The 22,623-nt window shown below is 39.0% G+C and overlaps 1 protein-coding gene across 1 annotated transcript in view; it reads right to left on the reverse strand.

The window, feature by feature from the left end:
• Positions 1-1,397: 1,397 nt before the first annotated feature.
• LOC117328807 (calpain-15-like) overlaps positions 1,398-22,623 on the reverse strand; it is a 54,983-nt gene continuing 33,757 nt past the window's right edge. Inside the window, 10 exon segments of the mRNA XM_033886363.1 lie at positions 1,398-5,542; positions 10,814-10,992; positions 14,332-14,486; positions 14,666-14,862; positions 16,081-16,242; positions 16,363-16,524; positions 18,195-18,294; positions 18,297-18,319; positions 19,454-19,526; positions 20,121-20,265. Coding sequence (XP_033742254.1) covers positions 5,362-5,542; positions 10,814-10,992; positions 14,332-14,486; positions 14,666-14,862; positions 16,081-16,242; positions 16,363-16,524; positions 18,195-18,294; positions 18,297-18,319; positions 19,454-19,526; positions 20,121-20,265 — 1,377 coding nt within the window. The 3' untranslated portion in view covers positions 1,398-5,361.

A 22,623-nucleotide genomic window follows, 5' to 3' on the forward strand; every position in this document is an offset into this window, starting at 1 on the left:
ACCTGATTCCAGTATACCCCCCTAACTTCGTTGCGGGGGTATAATAAAGTGTAGCGGTGACGTCCGGGACCCGGTGATGCGACGTCATTCGATTATTGATGACGTCAATAAGAATTGCAGCTTGGGTCAGTGTTCAAATTCTTGACAAATTAAAATTAAACAAAACAAATTACCACTAGTGGTATATAACATATATTTATCCAACAGTCAACACATTTATACAATGGCTTGAGAGTGGAATAAGACAGCGTATTGTGGTAGAAAGAAGAATATTAACCTACCAAACACCCGTTATTCTATTTTGTTTTATCTACGACACAAAACTCGTCATCTATCTAATTCTAGGGCCACGTGGAGCTGACCGAGGTTAGATAGGAGAAAAAGGGACAAGTCTTCAAAAAGACAACTCCCACTATAAGATGGCCATATTTTAGATAAGCTTGATGTTCAGACAACCACTAGCTGCTTGTAATACTTTGACAGAAATATTTTCGCCTGAGAGTTGCATGTGCTCTATTGTAAACTGAAACATTCAAGTGATTCTAATATTGTGATTAAAGTGTCATTAAAGTGTACACAGATCTGGATTGAGGACTTTATTCATTAAAGTGTACATAGATTTGGATTGAGGACTTTATATCGTCATTAAACTGTACATAGATCTGGATTGAGGACTTTATATCGTCATTAAACTGTACACAGATCTGGATTGAGGACTTTATTCATTCAAGTGTACACAGATCTGGATTGAGGATTTTATTCATTAAAGTGTACACAGATCTGGATTGAGGACATTTTACAGCTTAGTTGATAAATGATATTTGGGAATTTACGTTTGCCATATTTGCAGCCATTAAATATAGGGGGAAATCAATACATAGTAAATATTTACATGTACATGTATATACTGTATGCATGTATTTAAGCATTGAACTGCTTTCAGTTGGAAGTTATGGGCTGATGAATGCCAACAGGACAAAGGCAAATTTAATGAAGCGCTCTAGCGCTTCATGTTGAATTTGCCTTTGTCCAGTTGGCATTCATCAGCCCATAACTTCCAACTAAAAGCAGTTCAATGCTTATACATGTATTTACATTTGACAACGATTTTTAAAGACTATATCCAGGAATTTTGCTCCGACGATGAATGAACAAATTATTATCGTCAAAGACGGAACAGCCTTTTCAACAGCCATCTTTCGTTATCGCCAACGTGACAATTATGACATCACTATATTAATGACGTCATAATAAAGATTTGGAAGTTATGGACTCATAACTTCCAAGTGAGCTTGGTAAAGTTATATAGTGGGGATGCAGTGTAAATGTAAATATACATAAATGAACAAAATGTGTTTGCTGCAGTCCTATTTTGTAATAATAATCACAAAACAACATTTAATTAGAAGATTTATTTTTTTTAAAATAATGCTTATCACATAATACATTATTTATGTATTTCATCAAAAATTAATTCTTCTTCCAACATCGGTATTTGTCACCATAAGTAAACTGAATAGTTAAGTCATAGACAAGCTCCAGGAGCAGGGGATGTGATGATCCGCCGTGACGATGTGAGAACACAGGATTATTATGCACATTTGACATGTCTTCTGATATTATCCATGAAAACCAAGAATCTTATAAGACAATGAACTGAGTTTGTCTTTTCGAAATATAAGTGTTCTTCACAATGTCATGATACTAATACAAATGGGAAATTCATGTACAATGTACCTGTATTTTTACACTACTTTTTAGGCCAACCCTATTACCTATATAATTATTACTTTTCATTGATGCAGACAAACTGATTTGTCGATGCTTAATTGTATCATTTCAGGCTTAATGTTGACAAGCCTGCAGATGTTAATACAGGCCTAAACAAGAACTGTTGTAGAACAGCATAGCTTGTCACGCAAGTGTTTGTCAATAAATTATGAAAATATATAAATTGGTGTTATTTTGCATATTAAATAAATTGTAAAGTAATTATAAATTAATGTGTTATGCCTTTCAACACTTTCACCAAAAAAGTTTTGACATTTTTGTCAGCATAAAAAGTCAAAAAAATATTAAGAAACAGGTTCCCCCCCCCCCCCCCCCCCCCCTTTTAGTTCAACTCTAGGAGGGGATAATTATACAATGCTGTAGGGACCCTAATACACATGTACCAAATATCAAAATGTCTTTCACCTCTTGTACCAAAATGTTAATTGGTGTTATAACGCCAACACCAATGCCAACGTGACAACATTTGCTTTCCCTCTTCTTCAAAGAGACAAACTAAAAACCTAAAAAAGTAAAATATATCACTAGGTGCATTCTTACGTTATTTCATAATCAAACAACTCAGGGCTAGCGATCAAAATTTTGGAGTGTGGTAATCAAAAGCAACCCCATTAAAATAAATTAGTTTTAATATGCACTGAAATACCCAAACAAAATGGAGACAGAAATTTAGTGTTTGAAAATTTGTAGTTTTGAGGACCATCAAGATAGAAATGAAACTCGATCGGTTCTCTTTAGTTTTTCGAGATGATGAAGTCTTGCATGAAAATTTTTGTAAATGACATCAACACTACGGAGGGGAGTGAGAAGAGTTCAGGATACCAATTATTTCCAATATACATTGTACCAAACGAACATAAAAAAGCAAATATATGGACAATAACAACCTTGTGATGTAAATATAAAATTTAGTACTGTACAGTGGGTGAATTTAACATGATTCTTTACTCAATACTTGTGGTATCATTTGAAAAGAGTGCAAACACAAAATTGCACAAATTAATTCTTGGTAATTTCAATTAATCCAATTTAATACAGTGTGTATTTAATATACATTTAACGAGAAACAGTCACCTGTCCTGTACGACATGGAGATAATAATAAAGGCCCATCTCTTGGGACATAAGGAGAAACAGCAAAAATTAAAATAAAAAATAAAAGTATTAGGTAAAATTGTTATAATTCAACCCACAAAAAATGTCTGTCATGCAGTAACAACACTGTAACAGCAATAACAACCTTATGATAGCAATAACAACACGCCTGGAAAAACTTCACCAGGCAAAACAATGGAATAATAAACAGCAAAAATCTTAATGAAGAGGAGAACAATTGGTAAATAATTTCAAAAAACAAAGATGAATGGAATTCTTGTAATAACCAGGTATGACTACAGGTCTACAATATCATGTTCGTACAATACACAGAAGTTTCATCAGATTCCCACTAATGTTTGATCACATTGTGTTCTTTCCATCTATATTGCCAAGAAATAAAGGATTGAAAATGATAAATCAAAGTACTGGGAGTACTGTGATAGTGTGCATAATGTTATGCTATTGCAGTGATTGGTTTGTGTAATATTCAGTTTCCACTGAGATTTTCTTCCTAAATGGGAAGAGACATGAAATTGACAGACATTTGCATTTTGAAGAAAAATTGAGAGAAGTGAAAATCAATTTGCAATCAGTTAAAAATGGGAATACTGAGAAAAAAAATCTCAACCAATATAATTTTATTATGTCTCCATTTCTATATTGTGTTTCATTGTTATACAAAAATGTAGCCTTATTTCTACGCTTAAATATGTCTCCATTCATTCATTAAATGCCAAACTAAACCACATGAATTTCAAATTATGTAATTCAAAATTTTTACAATGTAAACAAAATTTCCACAACATGTTTGAAATTCACACAACTTACATTATTTTTTGATGGTTATGATTTAAATTAGTTTTACTTAAATTACATTTGCTTTGTACACCATATACAAGTTGATCCTACCTATTAGTTATTTAAGCTGGCTGAAGGATGATATAAAAACATTGGTACAATTGATACTGGAATGAACAGTTAATGTTTTTATGTGTTGTGATAACATTTGGTTGTACCCATTGATAATGTCAAACTTATTGAGACAGTTTTTCAAACCTGCATTAAATTATAAATTTCCATATAGCACTTGATTGCATTCCTTTACTGTTTTGACATTTGCATAAAATACAGCTTAGTGACTAGGCTATTACATCTAATATAGTCCTCCCCACACTGCTGAGTGACTAGGCTATTACATCTAATATAGTCCTCCCAACACTGCTGAGTGACTAGGCTATTACATCTAATATAGTCCTCCCCACACTGTTGAGTGACAAGGCTATTCCATCTAATGTAGTCATCCCTACACTGCTGAGTGACTAGGCTATTCCATCTAATGTAGTCCCCCACACTGCTGAGTGACTGGGCTATTCCATCTAATATAGTTCTCCCTACACTGCTGAGTGACTATGCTATTCCATCTAATGTAGTCCCCCCCCACACTGCTGAGTGACCAGGCTATTCCATCTAATATATAGTCCTCCCTACACTGCTGAGTGACTATGCTATTCCATCTGATGTAGTCCCCCACACTGCTGATTGACCAGGCTATTTCATCTAATATATAGTCCTCCCCACACTGCTGAGTGACTAGGCTATTCCATACAATGTAGTCCTCCCACACAGCTGAGTAACTAAGATAAGCCTTTCAATATAGTCCTTCCCTCACAGCTTATAGTGACTAAACTATTCCATTTAATGTAGTCCTCCAAATGCAGCTACAAATGTAAGTGTCTAGGCTATTCCATCTAATGTAGCTCTCCTCACAAAGAGTGAATGGACATGTAGCCGGGAGCCCTCTCCATACAGCTGGGTGATTAAGCCTTTTGATCTAATGTAGCTGGGAGCCCTCTCCATACAGCTCAGTGATGAAGCAATTTGATCTAATGAAGCCGAGAGCCCTCCACATACAGCTCAGTGATGAAGCTATTTGATCTAATGTAGCCAAGAGTTCTCCCTACACAGCTGAGTGATTAAATTCTAGTTCTCCTCTCACACATATTGATACCTGTTTACTTTATTATATACACATTCTCCCAACTCTTTAACATCAACTGATTTACATGTGTTTAAATGTCATATCTCCCTATTTCATAAATGGTCACAGAGCTGGACTCCCAACACTATATTCTACAACTATAAACTTTTCTTTAACAACCTTCGATCAATATCAGATATTCCAGTGAGTATACAGTAATGTCAATATTTCGGCTGGGTTGTCACTTAGCCGTATACTATATACATTATCAATCAAGAACAAATACAAAACAATTCTCAGGTACATCACTTGTTTGACAATCGTGTCACATTATTCAGGCTCGTGTTGACCTCATGGACAGGCGTGTCAAGGTCAAGGTCAAGATTGACAGGCAAGTCACAGAAGTCAAGATAAGGCAGTTCAGAGGTCAATGTCATAACTGACAAACATGTCACAGTGGTCAAAGTCCTTAAATTGGTGGATTGATGTTACAGGTTACAAAGGTCGAGGTGTGTGGAGGCCCATAACATGGACCGTTAGTAGAGGGTCATGATTCACACCAGGTGGCGCCCAGTCTCCAAGTCCAGTTGGTGCACGGTCCATGCGATGAAGAAGTCGACGGGATAGATGGTAGGGGGCACTGCGCTCCAGTTGGCTTAGTATCATCAACACTTGTCTGAAAGAAACATAAAACAAAAGCTATTTTTGATAGTTATAAAAAGTAGTATAGCATTGATATAGCTAACAGTGATGATCAAAGAGGCCTGATACTAGGGATGTTTGTGTAGGAGAAGGTATTCGAGGAGATGTAATGATAAACAGTTCAGTTATAGTGATGTTCGTGTAGTAGGAGGTATTTCGAGGAGATGTAATGATAAACAGTTCAGTTATAGGGATGTCCGTGTAGTAGGAGGTATTTGAGGAGATGTAATATGATAAACAGTTCAGTTATAGGGATGTTCGTGTAGGAGGAGGTATTCGAGGAGATGTAATGATAAACAGTTCAGTTATAGGGATGTTTGTGTAGGAGGAGGTATTTGAGGAGATATAATGATAAACAGTTCAGTTATAGGGATGTTTGTGTAGGAAGAGGTATTCGAGGAGATGTAATGATAAACAGTTCAGTTATAGGGATGTTTGTGTAGTAGGAGGTATTTGAGGAGATGTAATGATAAACAGTTCAGTTATAGGGATGTTTGTGTAGGAGGTATTTGAGGAGATGTAATGATAAACAGTTCAGTTATAGGGATGTTTGTGTAGTTAGAGGTATTTGAGGAGATGTAATGATAAACAGTTCAGTTATAGGGATGTTTGTGTAGTAGGAGGTATTTGAGGAGATGTAATGATAAACAGTTCAGTTATAGGGATGTTTGTGTAGGAGGAGGTATTTGAGGAGATGTAATGATAAACAGTTCAGTTATAGGGATGTTTGTGTAGGAGGTATTTGAGGAGATGTAATGATAAACAGTTCAGTTATAGGGATGTTTGTGTAGGAGGAGGTATTCGAGGAGATGTAATGATAAACAGTTCAGTTATAGGGATGTTTGTGTAGTAGGAGGTATTCGAGGAGATGTAATGATAAACAGTTCAGTTATAGGGATGTTTGTGTAGTAGGAGGTATTTGAGGAGATGTAATGATAAACAGTTCAGTTATAGGGATGTTTGTGTAGTAGGAGGTATTCGAGGAGATGTAATGATAAACAGTTCAGTTATAGGGATGTTTGTGTAGGAGGAGGTATTCGAGGAGATGTAATGATAAACAGTTCAGTTATAGGGATGTTTGTGTAGGAGGAGGTATTTCGAGGAGATGTAATGATAAACAGTTCAGTTATAGGGATGTTTGTGTAGGAGGAGGTATTCGAGGAGATGTAATGATAAACAGTTCAGTTATAGGGATGTTTGTGTAGTAGGAGGTATTCGAGGAGATGTAATGATAAACAGTTCAGTTATAGGGATGTTTGTGTAGTAGGAGGTATTCGAGGAGATGTAATGATAAACAGTTCAGTTATAGGGATGTTTGTGTAGGAGGAGGTATTTCCAGGAGATGTAATGATAAACAGTTCAGTTATAGGGATGTTTGTGTAGTAGGAGGTATTTGAGGAGATGTAATGATAAACAGTTCAGTTATAGGGATGTTTGTGTAGGAGGAGGTATTTGAGGAGATGTAATGATAAACAGTTCAGTTATAGGGATGTTTGTGTAGGAGGGGTATTTGAGAGATGTAATGATAAACAGTTCAGTTATAGGGATGTTGTGTAGTAGGAGGTATTCGAGGAGATGTAATGATAAACAGTTCAGTTATAGGGATGTTTGTGTAGTAGGAGGTATTTGAGGAGATGTAATGATAAACAGTTCAGTTATAGGGATGTTTGTGTAGCAGGAGGTATTCGAGGAGATGTGATGATAAACAGTTCAGTTATAGGGATGTTTGTGTAGTAGGAGGTATTTCGAGGAGATGTAATGATAAACAGTTCAGTTCTAGGGATGTTTTGTGTAGTAGGAGGTATTCGAGGAGATGTAATGATAAACAGTTCAGTTTTGGGGAGTTTGTTTTAAAAAGGGGGGTTTTAAGGAGTGTTGAAAAAAAGGGCAAAATTTTTGGGAGGGGGAGAAATTAAAAATTTATAAAGTTGTTGGGGATTTTTTTTGGGGAAAAAGAAAAATTTTAAAAAATTTGTTAGGGGTTTGGGGGAGGGGATTAAAGTAATAAAAAGTTGTTGGGTTTTTTTTTTGGGGGTTTTTTGGGGGTTTGGGTCCTTTTTTTTGGGAAATTTTTGTGGGGGGATTGAGGAGATGTAATAAAAACTCTTATGGGTTTTTTTTAGAGGGGTTTGAGGAGATTTAAATGAAAAATTATTATAGGGGTTTGTTGAGGGGTTTTGAGGAGTTAATGATAAACATTCAGAAAGGGGTTTTTTAGTGGGAGGGGGGAGAATGGAAAAAATTTTTATGGGATGTTTGTGTGGAGGAGGATTCAAGATTTTAAAAAAAATTTAAAGGTTTTTGGTAGGGGAGTATTGAGGGATGTAATGATAAACAGTTCAGTTATAGGGATGTTTGTGTAGTAGGAGGTATTTGAGGAGATGTAATGATAAACAGTTCAGTTATAGGGATGTTTGTGTAGGAGGAGGTATTTGAGGAGATATAATGATAAACAGTTCAGTTATAGGGATGTTTGTGTAGTAGGAGGTATTTGAGGAGATATAATGATAAACAGTTCAGTTATAGGGATGTTTGTGTAGGAGGAGGTATTCGAGGAGATGTAATGATAAACAGTTCAGTTATAGGGATGTTTGTGTAGTAGGAGGTATTTGAGGAGATGTAATATGATAAACAGTTCAGTTATAGGGATGTTTGTGTAGTAGGAGGTATTTGAGGAGATGTAATATGATAAACAGTTCAGTTATAGGGATGTTTGTGTAGGAGGAGGTATTCGAGGAGATGTAATGATAAACAGTTCAGTTATAGGGATGTTTGTGTAGTAGGAGGTATTTGAGATGTAATATGATAAACAGTTCAGTTATAGGGATGTTTGTGTAGGAGGAGGTATTCGAGGAGATGTGATGATAAACAGTTCAGTTATAGGGATGTTTGTGTAGGAGGAGGTATTCGAGGAGATGTAATGATAAACAGTTCAGTTATAAGGATGTTTGTGTAGGAGGAGGTATTCGAGGAGATGTAATGATAAACAGTTCAGTTATAGGGATGTTTGTGTAGGAGGTATTCAAGGAGATGTAATGATAAACAGTTCAGTTATAGGGATGTTTGTGTAGGAGGAGGTATTCGAGGAGATGTAATGATAAACAGTTCAGTTATAGGGATGTTTGTGTAGGAGGAGGTATTTGAGGAGATGTAATGATAAACAGTTCAGTTATAGGGATGTTTGTGTAGGAGGAGGTATTCGAGGAGATGTAACGATAAACAGTTCAGTTATAGGGATGTTTGTGTAGTAGGAGGTATTCGAGGAGATGTAATGATAAACAGTTCAGTTATAGGGATGTTTGTGTAGGAGGAGGTATTCGAGGAGATGTAATGATAAACAGTTCAGTTATAGGGATGTTTGTGTAGGAGGAGGTATTTGAGGAGATGTAATGATAAACAGTTCAGTTATAGGGATGTTTGTGTAGGAGGAGGTATTCGAGGAGATGTAATGATAAACAGTTCAGTTATAGGGATGTTTGTGTAGGAGGAGGTATTTGAGGAGATGTAATGATAAACAGTTCAGTTATAGGGATGTTTGTGTAGGAGGAGGTATTCGAGGAGATGTAATGATAAACAGTTCAGTTATAGGGATGTTCGTGTAGGAGGAGGTATTCGAGGAGATGTAATGATAAACAGTTCAGTTATAGGGATGTTTGTGTAGGAGGAGGTATTCGAGGAGATGTAATGATAAACAGTTCAGTTATAGGGATGTTCGTGTAGGAGGAGGTATTCAAGGAGATGTAATGATAAACAGTTCAGTTATAGGGATGTTTGTGTAGGAGGAGGTATTTGCGGAGATGTAATGATAAACAGTTCAGTTATAGGGATGTTTGTGTAGGAGGAGGTATTCGAGGAGACTCTGATACATGATTCTTGTCTATCATTCCAGTCATAAGACGCTGATACATGTACAAGAAAGAAAATAGAAGTGAACTTGATGGAGTTCCCAACAAATATCACCAGTATGATAAAATGTGATAAAGTGTTCAGATCTGTCCATGATGATAATGCATGGCAAGGTTAATATAACTTGAGGCACACTTCATTGGTTAAAGTTTACCCAAACAGATATTTAACTTAAAGGTATATGGTCATTATAATTAACAAATAGCACAGGTAAGTGCACAGGTTTGACCTCAGTTTTTTTTTACAAAAAAAAAAAGAAAAAAAAAAGAAGAAAAACAAACCCACTTAAAAACTGTATATCAGATATTTGGATATAAACTCTAAACGATTTTAAGTAGTCTGCATATACTTCTTTGCTGTATGTGTTCTTGTTGGTTTGATCCCAGTTGATCCAGGAAACACTTCAAGTAATAATAATTATTCAAGTATCCAATTCCTGATATTACAGAAATACCCTTTAAATTACAGCTCAGGTCAGGACACTAGGAAGTAGAATTTTAACTCCAGGAAAATCATAGAGTTTACATGTACCCATGGCCTGACCATGGACAATATCTTCAGTCCAGTCTGTACAATGATACTAGTTAATTAAAACTTTTTTCTGCACCTTCCTAGAGAGAGAGGGAGGCTGATAAACCCACATGTGTATCACGTCAGAATCATATACATTGTATAAAGCTTTGACAACTACATTGCATGGCTGTGATCTAGACAGCAACAATGCATCCTACATGATATTACCACTACACCTAATTTTGAGGGAATACTCTATTTCTACTCATTCCACATAATATCTTTTTAATTTACTTTTATATAATTGTTCAAATGTAAAGCAGTTTACTGTCAAATATCAGTACTTTAGATTTTGTTGTACATCAACAATGAAATTTGTTAACATTGCCATTTCTTAAATTCTGAATTATATTGGTTCTAATAAATTATATTTGTCAATGTTATCTATTGTCATGTTTTCTCTAATAGAAAACACTTATGTTAATAATAATCATCTGAAGATATAAGAATTTATTATGCAAATAAAGCATGCATCTCAGTGGGGATGTTTGTTAACATTATTTGCATGATAAACAATGTATGGCCATAGGTGCAAGGTTAAATGAAGGTTAATTTAACAAAAGGTGTCAGAATTTTAACCCAAGATAGTGTACCAGGACATTTTGAAAGAGAGGCATTTCTAAACAACAAATTAAGTCAGAAAAACTCTAAAATGCCCACACTGAAACGTGAACATTTTAAACCTAAATGTTTCATGGTAGTCCATTATGAAATATTGACTGGCTGGGAGGGTGGAGGACAGTAAGACAATATGTATAGCCCATACCTGTGAAGGGGAGGAATACAGTCTGCAGTCTTGAGAACTCCTCGGGTGGACACCACATTGGAACTTTCTGTGCAGTCACACTTGATGTGGAGACATCGGTCAGCATTTCTATTTTCCACCACAAAAAAGCCACCAGACCATCCATGCATGAGTGAGTAAACTGTTACTGTGTCTCTTACCTGTGGTGTACAAACAGGAGAAACACATGGCTAGTACGATATAACTCGCTTCTGTGATATTACATCTAGGATCTGGGATGGTTGCCTTCATCTGTGTTATTGTATAATTATGTATTTGCTTCTGTGTAATATACCAACTCCAGTAATAATGTGATCAGATTGTCTATGTTTATACTTATGTCCTCTGTCTGATATCAACATGGATTATATTCACCTACTCAAGTTTAGTACTCTGTACTCACACTCTACCATTTAACACAGTACTCACCAACTCCCATTTACTCACCCCAAACCACTGTACTCACCAACTCCTGTTTACTCACCCCAAACTACTGTACTCACCAACTCCCATTTACTTACCCCAAACTACTGTACTCACCAACTCCTGTTTACTCACCCCAAACCAATGTACTCACCAACTCCCATTTACTCACCCCAAACCACTGTACTCACCAACTCCTGTTTACTCACCCCAAACCACTGTACTCACCAACTCCCATTTACTTACCCCAAACTACTATACTCACCAAATCCCATTTACTCACCCCAAACCACTGTACTCACCAACTACCATTTACTCACCCCAAACCACTGTACTCACCAACTCCTGTTTACTCACCCCAAACCACTGTACTCACCAACTCCCATTTACTTACCCCAAACTACTATACTCACCAACTCCCATTTACTCACCCCAAACCACTGTACTCACCAACTACCATTTACTCACCCCAAACCAATGTACTCACCAACTCCCTTTACTCACCCCAAACTACTGTACTCACCAACTCCCTTTACTCACCCCAAACTACTGTACTCACCAACTCCTGTTTACTCACCCCAAACCACTGTACTCACCAACTCCTGTTTACTCACCCCAAACCACTGTACTCACCAACTCCCATCTACTCACCCCAAACCACTGTACTCACCAACTTCTGTTAACTCACCCCAAACCACTGTACTCACCCCAAACTACTGTACTCACCAACTCCTGTTAACTTACCCCAAACCACTGTACTCACCAACTCCCATGTACTCACCCCAAACTACTGTACTCACCAACTCCTTTAACTCACCCCAAACCACTGTACTCACCAACTCCCATACCACCCAAACTACTGTACCACACTCCTTACTCACCAACTACTGTACTCACCAACTCCTGTTAACTTACCCCAAACCACTGTACTCACCAACTTCTGTTACTCACCCCAAACCACTAACTCCCATTTACTCACCCCAAACTACTGTACTCACCAACTCCTGTTTACTCACCCCCAACCACTGAACACACCAACTCCCATTTACTCACCCCAAACCACTGTACTCACCAACTCCCATTTACTCACCCCAAACCACTGTACTCACCAACTCCCATTTACTCACCCCAAACCACTGTACTCACCAACTCCCATTTACTCACCCCAAACCACTGTACTCACCAACTCCATTTACTCACCCCAAACTACTGTACTCACCAACTCCATTTACTCACCCCAAACTACTGTACTCACCAACTCCCATTTACTCACCCCAAACCACTGTACTCACCAACTCCCATTTACTCACCCCAAACCACTGTACTCACCAACTCCCCTTTACTCACCCCAAACCACTGTACTCACCAACTCCCATGTTACTCACCCCAAACCACTGTACTCACCAACTCCTGTTTACTCACCCCAAACCACTGTACTCACCAACTCCCATTTACTCACCCCAAACCACTGTACTCACCAACTCCTGTTTACTCACCCCAAACCACTGTACTCACCAACTCCCATTTACTCACCCCAAACCACTGTACTCACCAACTCCTGTTAACTCACCCCAAACCACTGTACTCACCAACTCCCATTTACTCACCCCAAACCACTGTACTCACCAACTCCCATTTACTCACCCCAAACCACTGTACTCACCAACTCCCATTTACTCACCCCAAACTACTGTACTCACCAACTCCCATTTACTCACCCAAAACCACTGTACTCACCAACTACCATTTACTCACCCCAAACCACTGTACTCACCAACTCCTGTTAACTCACCCCAAACTACTGTACTCACCAACTCCTGTTTACTCACCCCAAACTACTGTACTCACCAACTCCTGTTTACTCACCCCAAACCACAGTACTCACCAACTCCTGTTTACTCACCCCAAACTACTGTACTCACCAACTCCTGTTTACTCACCCCAAACCACTGTACTCACCAACTCCTGTTTACTCACCCCAAACCACTGAACACACCAACTCCCATTTACTCACCCCAAACCACTGTACTCACCAACTCCTGTTTACTCACCCCAAACTACTGTACTCACCAACTCCTGTTTACTCACCCCCAACCACTGAACACACCAACTCCCATTTACTCACCCCAAACCACTGTACTCACCAACTCCTGTTAACTCACCCCAAACTACTGTACTCACCAACTCCCATTTACTCACCCCAAACCACTGTACTCACCAACTCCTGTTTACTCACCCCAAACCACTGTACTCAACAACTCCTGTTTACTTACCCCAAACCACTGTACTCACCCCAAACCATTGTACTCACCAACTCCTGTTAACTCACCCCAAACCACTGTACTCACTAACTCCTGTTTACTCACCCAAAACCACAGTACTCACCAACTCCCTTTACTCACCCCCAACCACTGAACACACCAACTCCCATCTACTCACCCCAAACTACTGTACTCACCAACTCCTGTTTACTCACCCCAAACCACTGTACTCACCAACTCCCTTTACTCACCCAAAACCACTGTACTTAACAACTCCCTTTACTGACCCCAAACTACTGTACTCACCAACTCCTGTTTACTCACCCCAAACCACTATACTCACCAACTCCCATCTATTCACCCCAAACCACTGTACTCACCAACTCCTGTTTACTCACCCCAAACCACTGTACTCACCATCTCCCATTTACTCACCCCAAACCACTGTACTCACCATCTCCCATCTACTCACCCCAAACCACTGTACTCACCAACTCTCATTTACTCACCCCAAACTACTGTACTCACCAACTCCTGTTTACTCACCCCAAACCAATGTACTCACCAACTCCCATTTACTCACCCCAAACCACTGTACTAGCCCGTTTTCGTTTTCCCTTATACATTGCCAGCTCCATTACAGCATTGGCTAGTGCATACTGTGTACTCACCCCCTCCCGTTTTCCCTGATACATTGTACATTGCCAGCTCCATTACAGCATTGGCTAGTGCGTACTCTGTACTCACCCCCTCTCGTTTTCCCTTATACATGGCCAGTTCCATTACAGCATTGGCTAGTGCATACTCTGTACTCACCCCCTCTCGTTTTCCCTTAGCCATGGCCAGTTCCATTACAGCATTGGCTAGTGCGTACTGGTACTTGGGATGACTTGTGTCCATTTCCTCCACCATTAGTGCCTTAGAGCTATGAACTGTCAACACGAATTCATGTTTCATCACTGGCTTTGTACCTGAAAAATAACAATTTCTATATTAGTACATAAACATGTAATATTATAAAGCTTATTGCATTTTATTCCTTCAGAATTCTTTTGAGTGTACATCTGATGTACAAAGAAATATAGGTTCGAGCCAGTGAGATGGCAGTGCACTGTGTTAAAATGAATATATATAATCAATGCTGACTTACTGAGTGTCCATAGATTGAAGGCTAGTGGAATGATAATGTATTCCCCTGGTTCCAGCATCTTACTGCAGCCAACAAAGCTTCGGATCTGTCGCTGGCTGCTCTCCACCAGGGGGCCAAATGCCTGGATGTTGTTTGTGGAGTCCCGCAATATCAGCACACACAGGTCAGATGGGTTCTTACTCTCTGTCTTAGTACTCCTGCAGGGCAAAGGTAAAAGGTCAACAAACATGAAAGGTCAACAAAATCCAGTCTTAGTACTCCTACAGGGCAAAGGTAAAAGGTCATCAAATATGAAAGGTCAACAAAATCCAGTCTTAGTACTCCTACAGGGCAAAGGTAAAAGGTCGAGAAATATGAAAGGTCAACAAAATCCAGTCTTAGTACTCCTACAGGGCAAAGGTAAAAGGTCAACAAATAAGAAAGGTCAACAAAATCCAGCCTTAGTACTCCTGCATGGCAAAGGTAAAAGGTCAACAAATATGAAAGGTCAACAAAATCCAGTCTTAGTACTCCTACAGGGCAAAGGTAAAAGGTCAACAAATATGAAAGGTCAAGAAATACCAGTCTTAGTACTCCTACAGGGTAAAGGTAAAAGGTCAACACATACCAGTCTTAGTACTCCTACAGGGTAAAGGTAAAAGGTCAACAAATACCAGTCTTAGTATTCCTACAGGGCAAAGGTGAATCTCAGTCCTACCTTCAACATCTTAATCAGTAGGCCTGACTATTTTGGGGATTCTTCACTATTGTAATACTCTTACTGTTGGGTAATAATAGAATATATCATGGGTGTATTCCATGGACAGGGATATCTCAACCCAAGTGTAAGAGTTTGGCCAGTCAGCACAATGCTTGACAAGTACTTGCCAGCCAAACTCATTAGGGTTGAGATATGCAAGCAAATGTAAGTTTTAATGAAACTTCTTTATCATACATTTACAATGCTCCTTGGAATGTGCATCAAAACTGATGACATGGTTACTCAACGTAACATGATGGCTTTACATTGTTGTGAGTAGTGCCATATAATGACTGCCAGCTGTCTTTATACACACTGTGTAATATTGATATTGATTTATCTAATCCCCATTTTCCGCTATTGTGATTGTTTAACTAGTGTGCCATACTATCTCGATAGTATTGCAATACTATGGCCAACTTAACTCACCTTAGCTTACATTGCATTTCATTATTTGAATCGAGACAGAAACAATCTGTAATCAATCTAAAGTTTGATCTATTGTTACACTTCTATATTTCAGTTTTTTTTATTTAGATTAAATCAATTATCAGATTAAGTGGATCTACGAAATCAAAAATCAGTTTTCCACATACATTGTAAATGATGACTGATAGTAGAAGTACTATAGGGAATGTGTTGGTAAGTATGACCTCATCATTTACTGACAACATACCTCATTCCCTCCTGGAACAGACCAATCTCCACCTCAGAGGTATAAAACACTGTTAGTTTCACCATTTTAAAAGGCTCTCTGGCATTGGATGGTAAGGTCCCATTGATCCTTGTCTCCCTCCACTCAGGTCGCACCTTACAGATGTCAATGCTGTCAAAATATCTACAAAAACAAATTGTGTCCTTCATGAAGAGATGATCATCAGATTTTTAATCTATTCTAGTTGACTTTTTTTTAGCAAGAGCAGTATTTATATCAGAGTTCTAAACTGAGTTTCCTTACATCATGAGATCAGTGAGGGACATCCAGAATATGCCTGCTGTGTCACCATGCAGCATTAGATCCTCCTTGGCATGAGAGCTGATGGTATCCCAGCAGGGTGAGTTATCACACCAGTCACCTTTCCAGGAGAACCGCCCCCATGGATTCCTCAGTCGCAGTAGCCTGGAGACAAACAGCAATATTGGGTTGCAATGATTTTTTACATGCTTTTTATGATAAAATCAGCTTTTTCTATTTCTTCATTTAATTATAATATTGATAAGGAATTGCAGTATATTTGCCTTATGCCTAGCACTGTCTTAAATCTGTACAAAAGCCAATTAAGATCTGTTTAGTCCATGATTTATCATCAAGGCTTATCCTTCATTCGCTCGTTCGAAGTTCAAATGATGCTAAATTTCATCAAAATAAAGTTTGAAGTTTTTTCTATCAGATAAATATCATTGTTATTGTATAGGTTTAATGGTATATAAGGGCACATGGGTACTCGAAAGACAGTAACTCTGACATTTACAGTGCAATTAGAAACCCCCACCTGGGGAATTCTCACCTGTTTACACCTGGAATCCTACGTCATTCTAATTTCAGTAAGAGTGTATATTTTTGACCCTACTTTTTATTCTCGTATATAGAAAGTGCCCATTTCATATAATATTTTCTCAGGAAAACAGCTAGGAACCAAAGAAACAAATTTTCTTAAGGGACTTGGTTCAGGTGAAACACCAGCTGATTGGCTGATTTAGTTGTGCACATTCTTTTAGCCTATATACCCACCCTTGATCTATAAATCTTTTGCTACCTGGAATCAGTACAAACTGAGTCACTACTGACCTATTTCTTCTGTCCTTGACCTACCAACATCGTGATACCTAGAAGCTGTACAAACTGAGTCACTACTGACCAATTTTCCTCTGTCCTTGACCTACCAACCTCGAGATACCTAGAAGCTGTTTAAACTGAGTCACTACTGACCTATTTCCCTCTGTCCTTGACCTACCAACCTCGAGATACCTAGAAGCTGTTTAAACTGAGTCACTACTGACCTATTTCCCTCTGTCCTTGACCTACCAACCTCGAGATACCTAGAAGCTGTTTAAACTGAGTCACTACTGACCTATTTCCCTCTGTCCTTGACCTACCAACCTCGTAATACCTAGAAGTTGTACAGTCCAGCTGTCACTACTGACCTATTTCCCTCTGTCTTTGACCTACCAACCTCGAGATACCTAGAAGCTGTTTAAACTGAGTCACTACTGACCTATTTCCCTCTGTCTTTGACCTACCAACCTCGTGATACCTAGAAGCTGTTTAAACTGAGTCACTACTGACCTATTTCCCTCTGTCCTTGACCTACCAACCTCGAGATACCTAGAAGCTGTTTAAACTGAGTCACTACTGACCTATTTCCCTCTGTCCTTGACCTACCAACCTCGAGATACCTAGAAGCTGTACAAACTGAGTCACTACTGACCTATTTCCCTCTGTCCTTGACCTACCAACCTCGTGATACCTAGAAGTTGTACAGTCCAGTTGTCACTACTGACCTATTTCCCTCTGTCCTTGACCTACCAACCTCGAGATACCTAGAAGCTGTACAAACTGAGTCACTACTGACCTATTTCCCTCTGTCCTTGACCTACCAACCTCGTGATACCTAGAAGCTGTACAGTCCAGCTGTCACTACTGACCTATTTCCCTCTGTCTTTGACCTACCAACCTCGAGATACCTAGAAGCTGTTTAAACTGAGTCACTACTGACCTATTTCCTTCTGTCCTTGACCTACCAACCTCGTGATACATAGAAGCTGTACAGTCCAGCTGTCACTACTTACCTATTTCCGTCTATATCCTTGACATCAAGGATGGAGTAGGAGTGTCTCGGTCTCAGTCCCACAGCCTCATAACCATCCTCATCCACCTTCATGTTCCCCCTCCACAGGATCCACCCATGAGGAACCTGCAATGACAAGGCCAATCATGTTTGTTAGAAATATATTTCTTCAAGGATCTTTTATGTTCACTCATCAAAATAGAAGTATGTTATAACTTCAAAAGGGTGCTAAAATATTAGATTACAACCCTCTGGACTGTTAACCTCTGAACTGTTAACCTCTGAACTGTTAACCTCAGGACTGTTAACCTCTGAACTGTTAACCTCAGGACTGTTAACCTCTGGACTGTTAACCTGCTGTAGTGTTGACCTGCTGTAGTGTTAACTACTTGACTGTTAACCTCTTGACTGTTAACCTCTGAACTGTTAACCTCAGGACTGTTAACCTCTGGACTTTTAACCTGCTGTAGTGTTGACCTGCTGTAGTGTTAACTACTTGACTGTTAACCTCTTGACTGTTAACCTCAGGACTGTTAACCTCTGGACTGTTAACCTCAGGACTGTTAACCTCAGGACTGTTAACCTCAGGACTGTTAACCTCTGGACTGTTAACCTCTGGAGTGTTAACTTCTGGAGTGTTAACCTCTGGAGTGTTAACCTCTTGACTGTTAACCTGCTGGAGTGTTAACCTCTGGACTGTTAACCTCTGGATTGTTAACCTCTGGATTGTTAACCTCTGGACTGTTAACCTCTGGACTGTTAACCTCTGGACTGTTAACCTCTTGCCTGTTAACCTCAGGACTGTTAACCTCTTGACTGTTAAACTCAGGTCTGTTAACCTGCTGGAGTGTTAACCTCTGGACTGTTAACCTCAGGACTGTTAATCTGCTGGAGTGTTAACCTCTGGACTGTTAACCTCAGGACTGTTAATCTGCTGGAGTGTTAACCTCTGGACTGTTAACCTCAGGTCTGTTAACCACTGGACTGTTAACCACTGGACTGTTAACCTGGAGTGTTAACCTCTGGAGTGTTAACCTCTGGAGTGTTAACCTCTGGAGTGTTAACCTCAGGCCTGTTAACCTCTGGACTGTTAACCTCAGGACTGTTAATCTGCTGGAGTGTTAACCTCTCTATACACTCTGGCCTGTAAACATGATACTGTTTTTTCTACCTTTTTTATCAAGTAGAACTCTAAATACCTGAAATCCTATGATACATTTAAGCAATAAATAAAATATTGAAAAAGTCATCAATGCTTACCCTGCATCACGTGAACTCAGAAGGCGTGCCCAGATGAAGTTAGGATCAATGTCTTCCTCCCTTTGCTGGTTATCTATAAAATAATAAATTATTTCAGTGGCTAGCATGCTTCTACTGGTTATCTATAAAATAATGAATTATTTCAGTGGCTAGCATGCTTCAACTGGTTATCTATAAAATAATGAATTATTTCAGTGGCTAGCATGTGATTAAGAAATATGTGTAAATTCCATCAGTCATAATATACACAGGCTAATTATTCTATATACCTGTGTTTGAATAAATAATTTTCATAAACGAATGATTCATACATTTACAATATCCACTGTAAAATAGATTGAGGTGATAAATTAGACATTACATTATGTATATAGAAAACTTTATTAGATATAAACAAGAGGCATTATAATGCAATCTTATATCAACTTATTTCTAAATGAGATGAATTATGAGATTTATAAATGGTTGCCAATGATTACTACTTATTGATTTTAATTTTACAAAATGAACTACCTGGTAGTTCCTCCAAAAATATCACAATCAACATCTTCAGAGTGGTTTTTAATTGGGTTTAATTATATGTTCAGTTATTTTTAAATACTGTATTTAGGACAGAATAACTGTTGATATTATAGTATACAACACCTAGGATTAGTGATTTACATACCTTGAAGGTCAATATTCTCACATGGGGCACCTGTTAAGGTTGCTAGACCTTCTATGGTCTTTCCTGCAATTAATGCCTCATAGGATCCATGCAGTTTGGCCATAGCTTTCTCAATCAAGGGCACCCAGAGTTGCCTTCTTTTGGCCTGGAAGACAGAAATACCGGAAAACCACTTTATATTTGTAATAGTACATGTACAGTCCTTGTGAATAATTTACCAAAATCTTATCATTAGTGAAAATAAAATCTGGTGCACACTACAATTTTATCTGAACAATATAGACTGATAAATTTTTTTTATCTGTTAAAGTCTAATATTAAATATTAGGCAGGTTTACACAGCAGATATGGGGCCTGCCTGTCATCCAAACACAGTCAATTTAACATACTGCATGGCTTCACTTGAAGCTTTTGGAGATTTATGCTCCTCCTTGCTGACCAGTACAGGTCATGCCAAGGCTAAATAAACTGTATCAAAGGACATCTCATGTCCGCTTGTCAACTGCACACATGTGCAAATATATACTCAAAGCACCTGCTAGTCTTTATGTTCTCTGTCTCTCAGATAAACAAACCTTATCAAAGCAACTTCCCAGTCTGAATGTAATGGGCACAGATAAGACTTGCATGCAGATATCATCTTGGGGGAATCTAATTACCCTTATCACCCAGTCTTGGCCAGTCTGGCTCTATCTATGACCTCCCTGACCCTACGGTTATCTATGAAGGGAGGTTTCACTCCTGCACCTAATTTACATATTCTAATTAAACAGCCCCTTACTAACAAGGTAAGGATGTCAAGAGATCCAATCAGAAGACCACGCTCGGTCACATGGCTAATGTCAATTTCTCCTCAGAAATTCTATCCAAATTGCCATTGTTGTTCTAACTGCTCGAACAAACAGTCATATTCCAAAACTCTCTGTGTTTTGTTGGCCTCTCTTCAGAGACTGCTACAACTTCATCCATTCACCGAAATTGTCACTACTTAACAGTTACATCCTCAGCAAGACATTCTTCTAAAACACTCATCAGTTAAAGATATGTCAGGACGTGGAAAAGGTCAACCTCGTGGGCGCAAACGAAGGGCACCTGAAGACATTAATGACACTCTTAATTCTGCTGTCAGTACGACAGGCGGTAATGACAGCAACTGGGACCCTAATAAGCCAGAAAACTGGACTATAGGTGAACTAAGGACACGACTGCTGGAGCAGAACATCAGACCACCATGTGGTTTTACAAAAACAATGCTGGTCAAACTGTACAAAGAAAATAATACCAGTGTTAGTGATGGTAACAGTGATGTTACGCCACCTACTGAGAATGACCTTACACAGCCTGGCTACCACAGCAGGAATCTCCCGTCAAATGAGGCAATGAAGGCTCTACAAGCACATGTTACCAGGCTGGAGCAATTAATACTGTGCCAAAATACAGTAGCAGTCGGACAGGCCCCAGCTGTACCAGGTCATGTCCTGACTGCGACCTCAACAACCTCACCAACCTCACCGACCTTAGAGCCCCCAGCCATAGCAGGAAGCATACCAAACAATTATGTGCCTCAGCCTGCTATCCTTCTACAACAGACAGGAATTTCATCAGAATCTCTGCCATCAATAGAAGTCGTACCTCAAGCCATACGCCAGCAGATAACAGAAGGTAAGGACGTCAACTTAGCTCTACTATTACTGCCATCTTATGACTATGATTGCACTCGCTACAATCGATTCACTGAAGTTGGGGGGCGTACTGTCCCGCTCCAAACAGACCCACGTCTATGTAAATCTCTCACCCTCGGAGAGTTTGTCAAGGCCTTCTCGATATACAGGAGCATCATGTGCGAATATTACCCTAATCGCAGACAGGAGCTAGACATCTACGAGCGAGACATAGTAGAACTAGCCACAACATATCCTGGTCCTGTATTCTATGAATACCATAAAGCTTTCGCCACTAGGGCCGCAGCACTATTACACCAGCGTGGCATTAAGGTCAACTGGGCGATTCGGGACAATCAACTTTACACCACGATATGTTCCGGATTTCGGAGTAACAGCTGCAAACTGTGCAACAACATGAATCATACCGAAGACTTCTGTCCTCTCATTTTGAATGGACTAGGATCATCAGCAAAAAACCATAAAGGAAATAATAGGAATGGGGACAGCAACACGGACAGTAAAGGAAGGACCAGGGTCATTCACCATGGTAAAGAGGTCTGCAACAATTACAACGACCAAGATGGCTGTAACCGTGACAATTGCCCCTACCTTCACATTAAGAAATCTTCAATGAAATCTGCTAAAACACATAAAACCAACGAATCAGCTAAACAATGACAAAAGGCTAACCTCCAGGATTTCAAGGCGTCAACTCCTATCAATATAGCAGCACTGGAGAGAGAACTAGAAAACCACCCTGATAAGAACTTTGTGCAGTCTTTGATTTCTGGATTATCAGACGGCTTTGACACTGGAATGTCTGCATTACCAGAGACATC

The sequence above is a fragment of the Pecten maximus genome, chromosome 6 (assembly GCF_902652985.1).
Source record: "Pecten maximus chromosome 6, xPecMax1.1, whole genome shotgun sequence".
NCBI classification, from domain to species: Eukaryota; Metazoa; Mollusca; class Bivalvia; order Pectinida; family Pectinidae; genus Pecten; species Pecten maximus.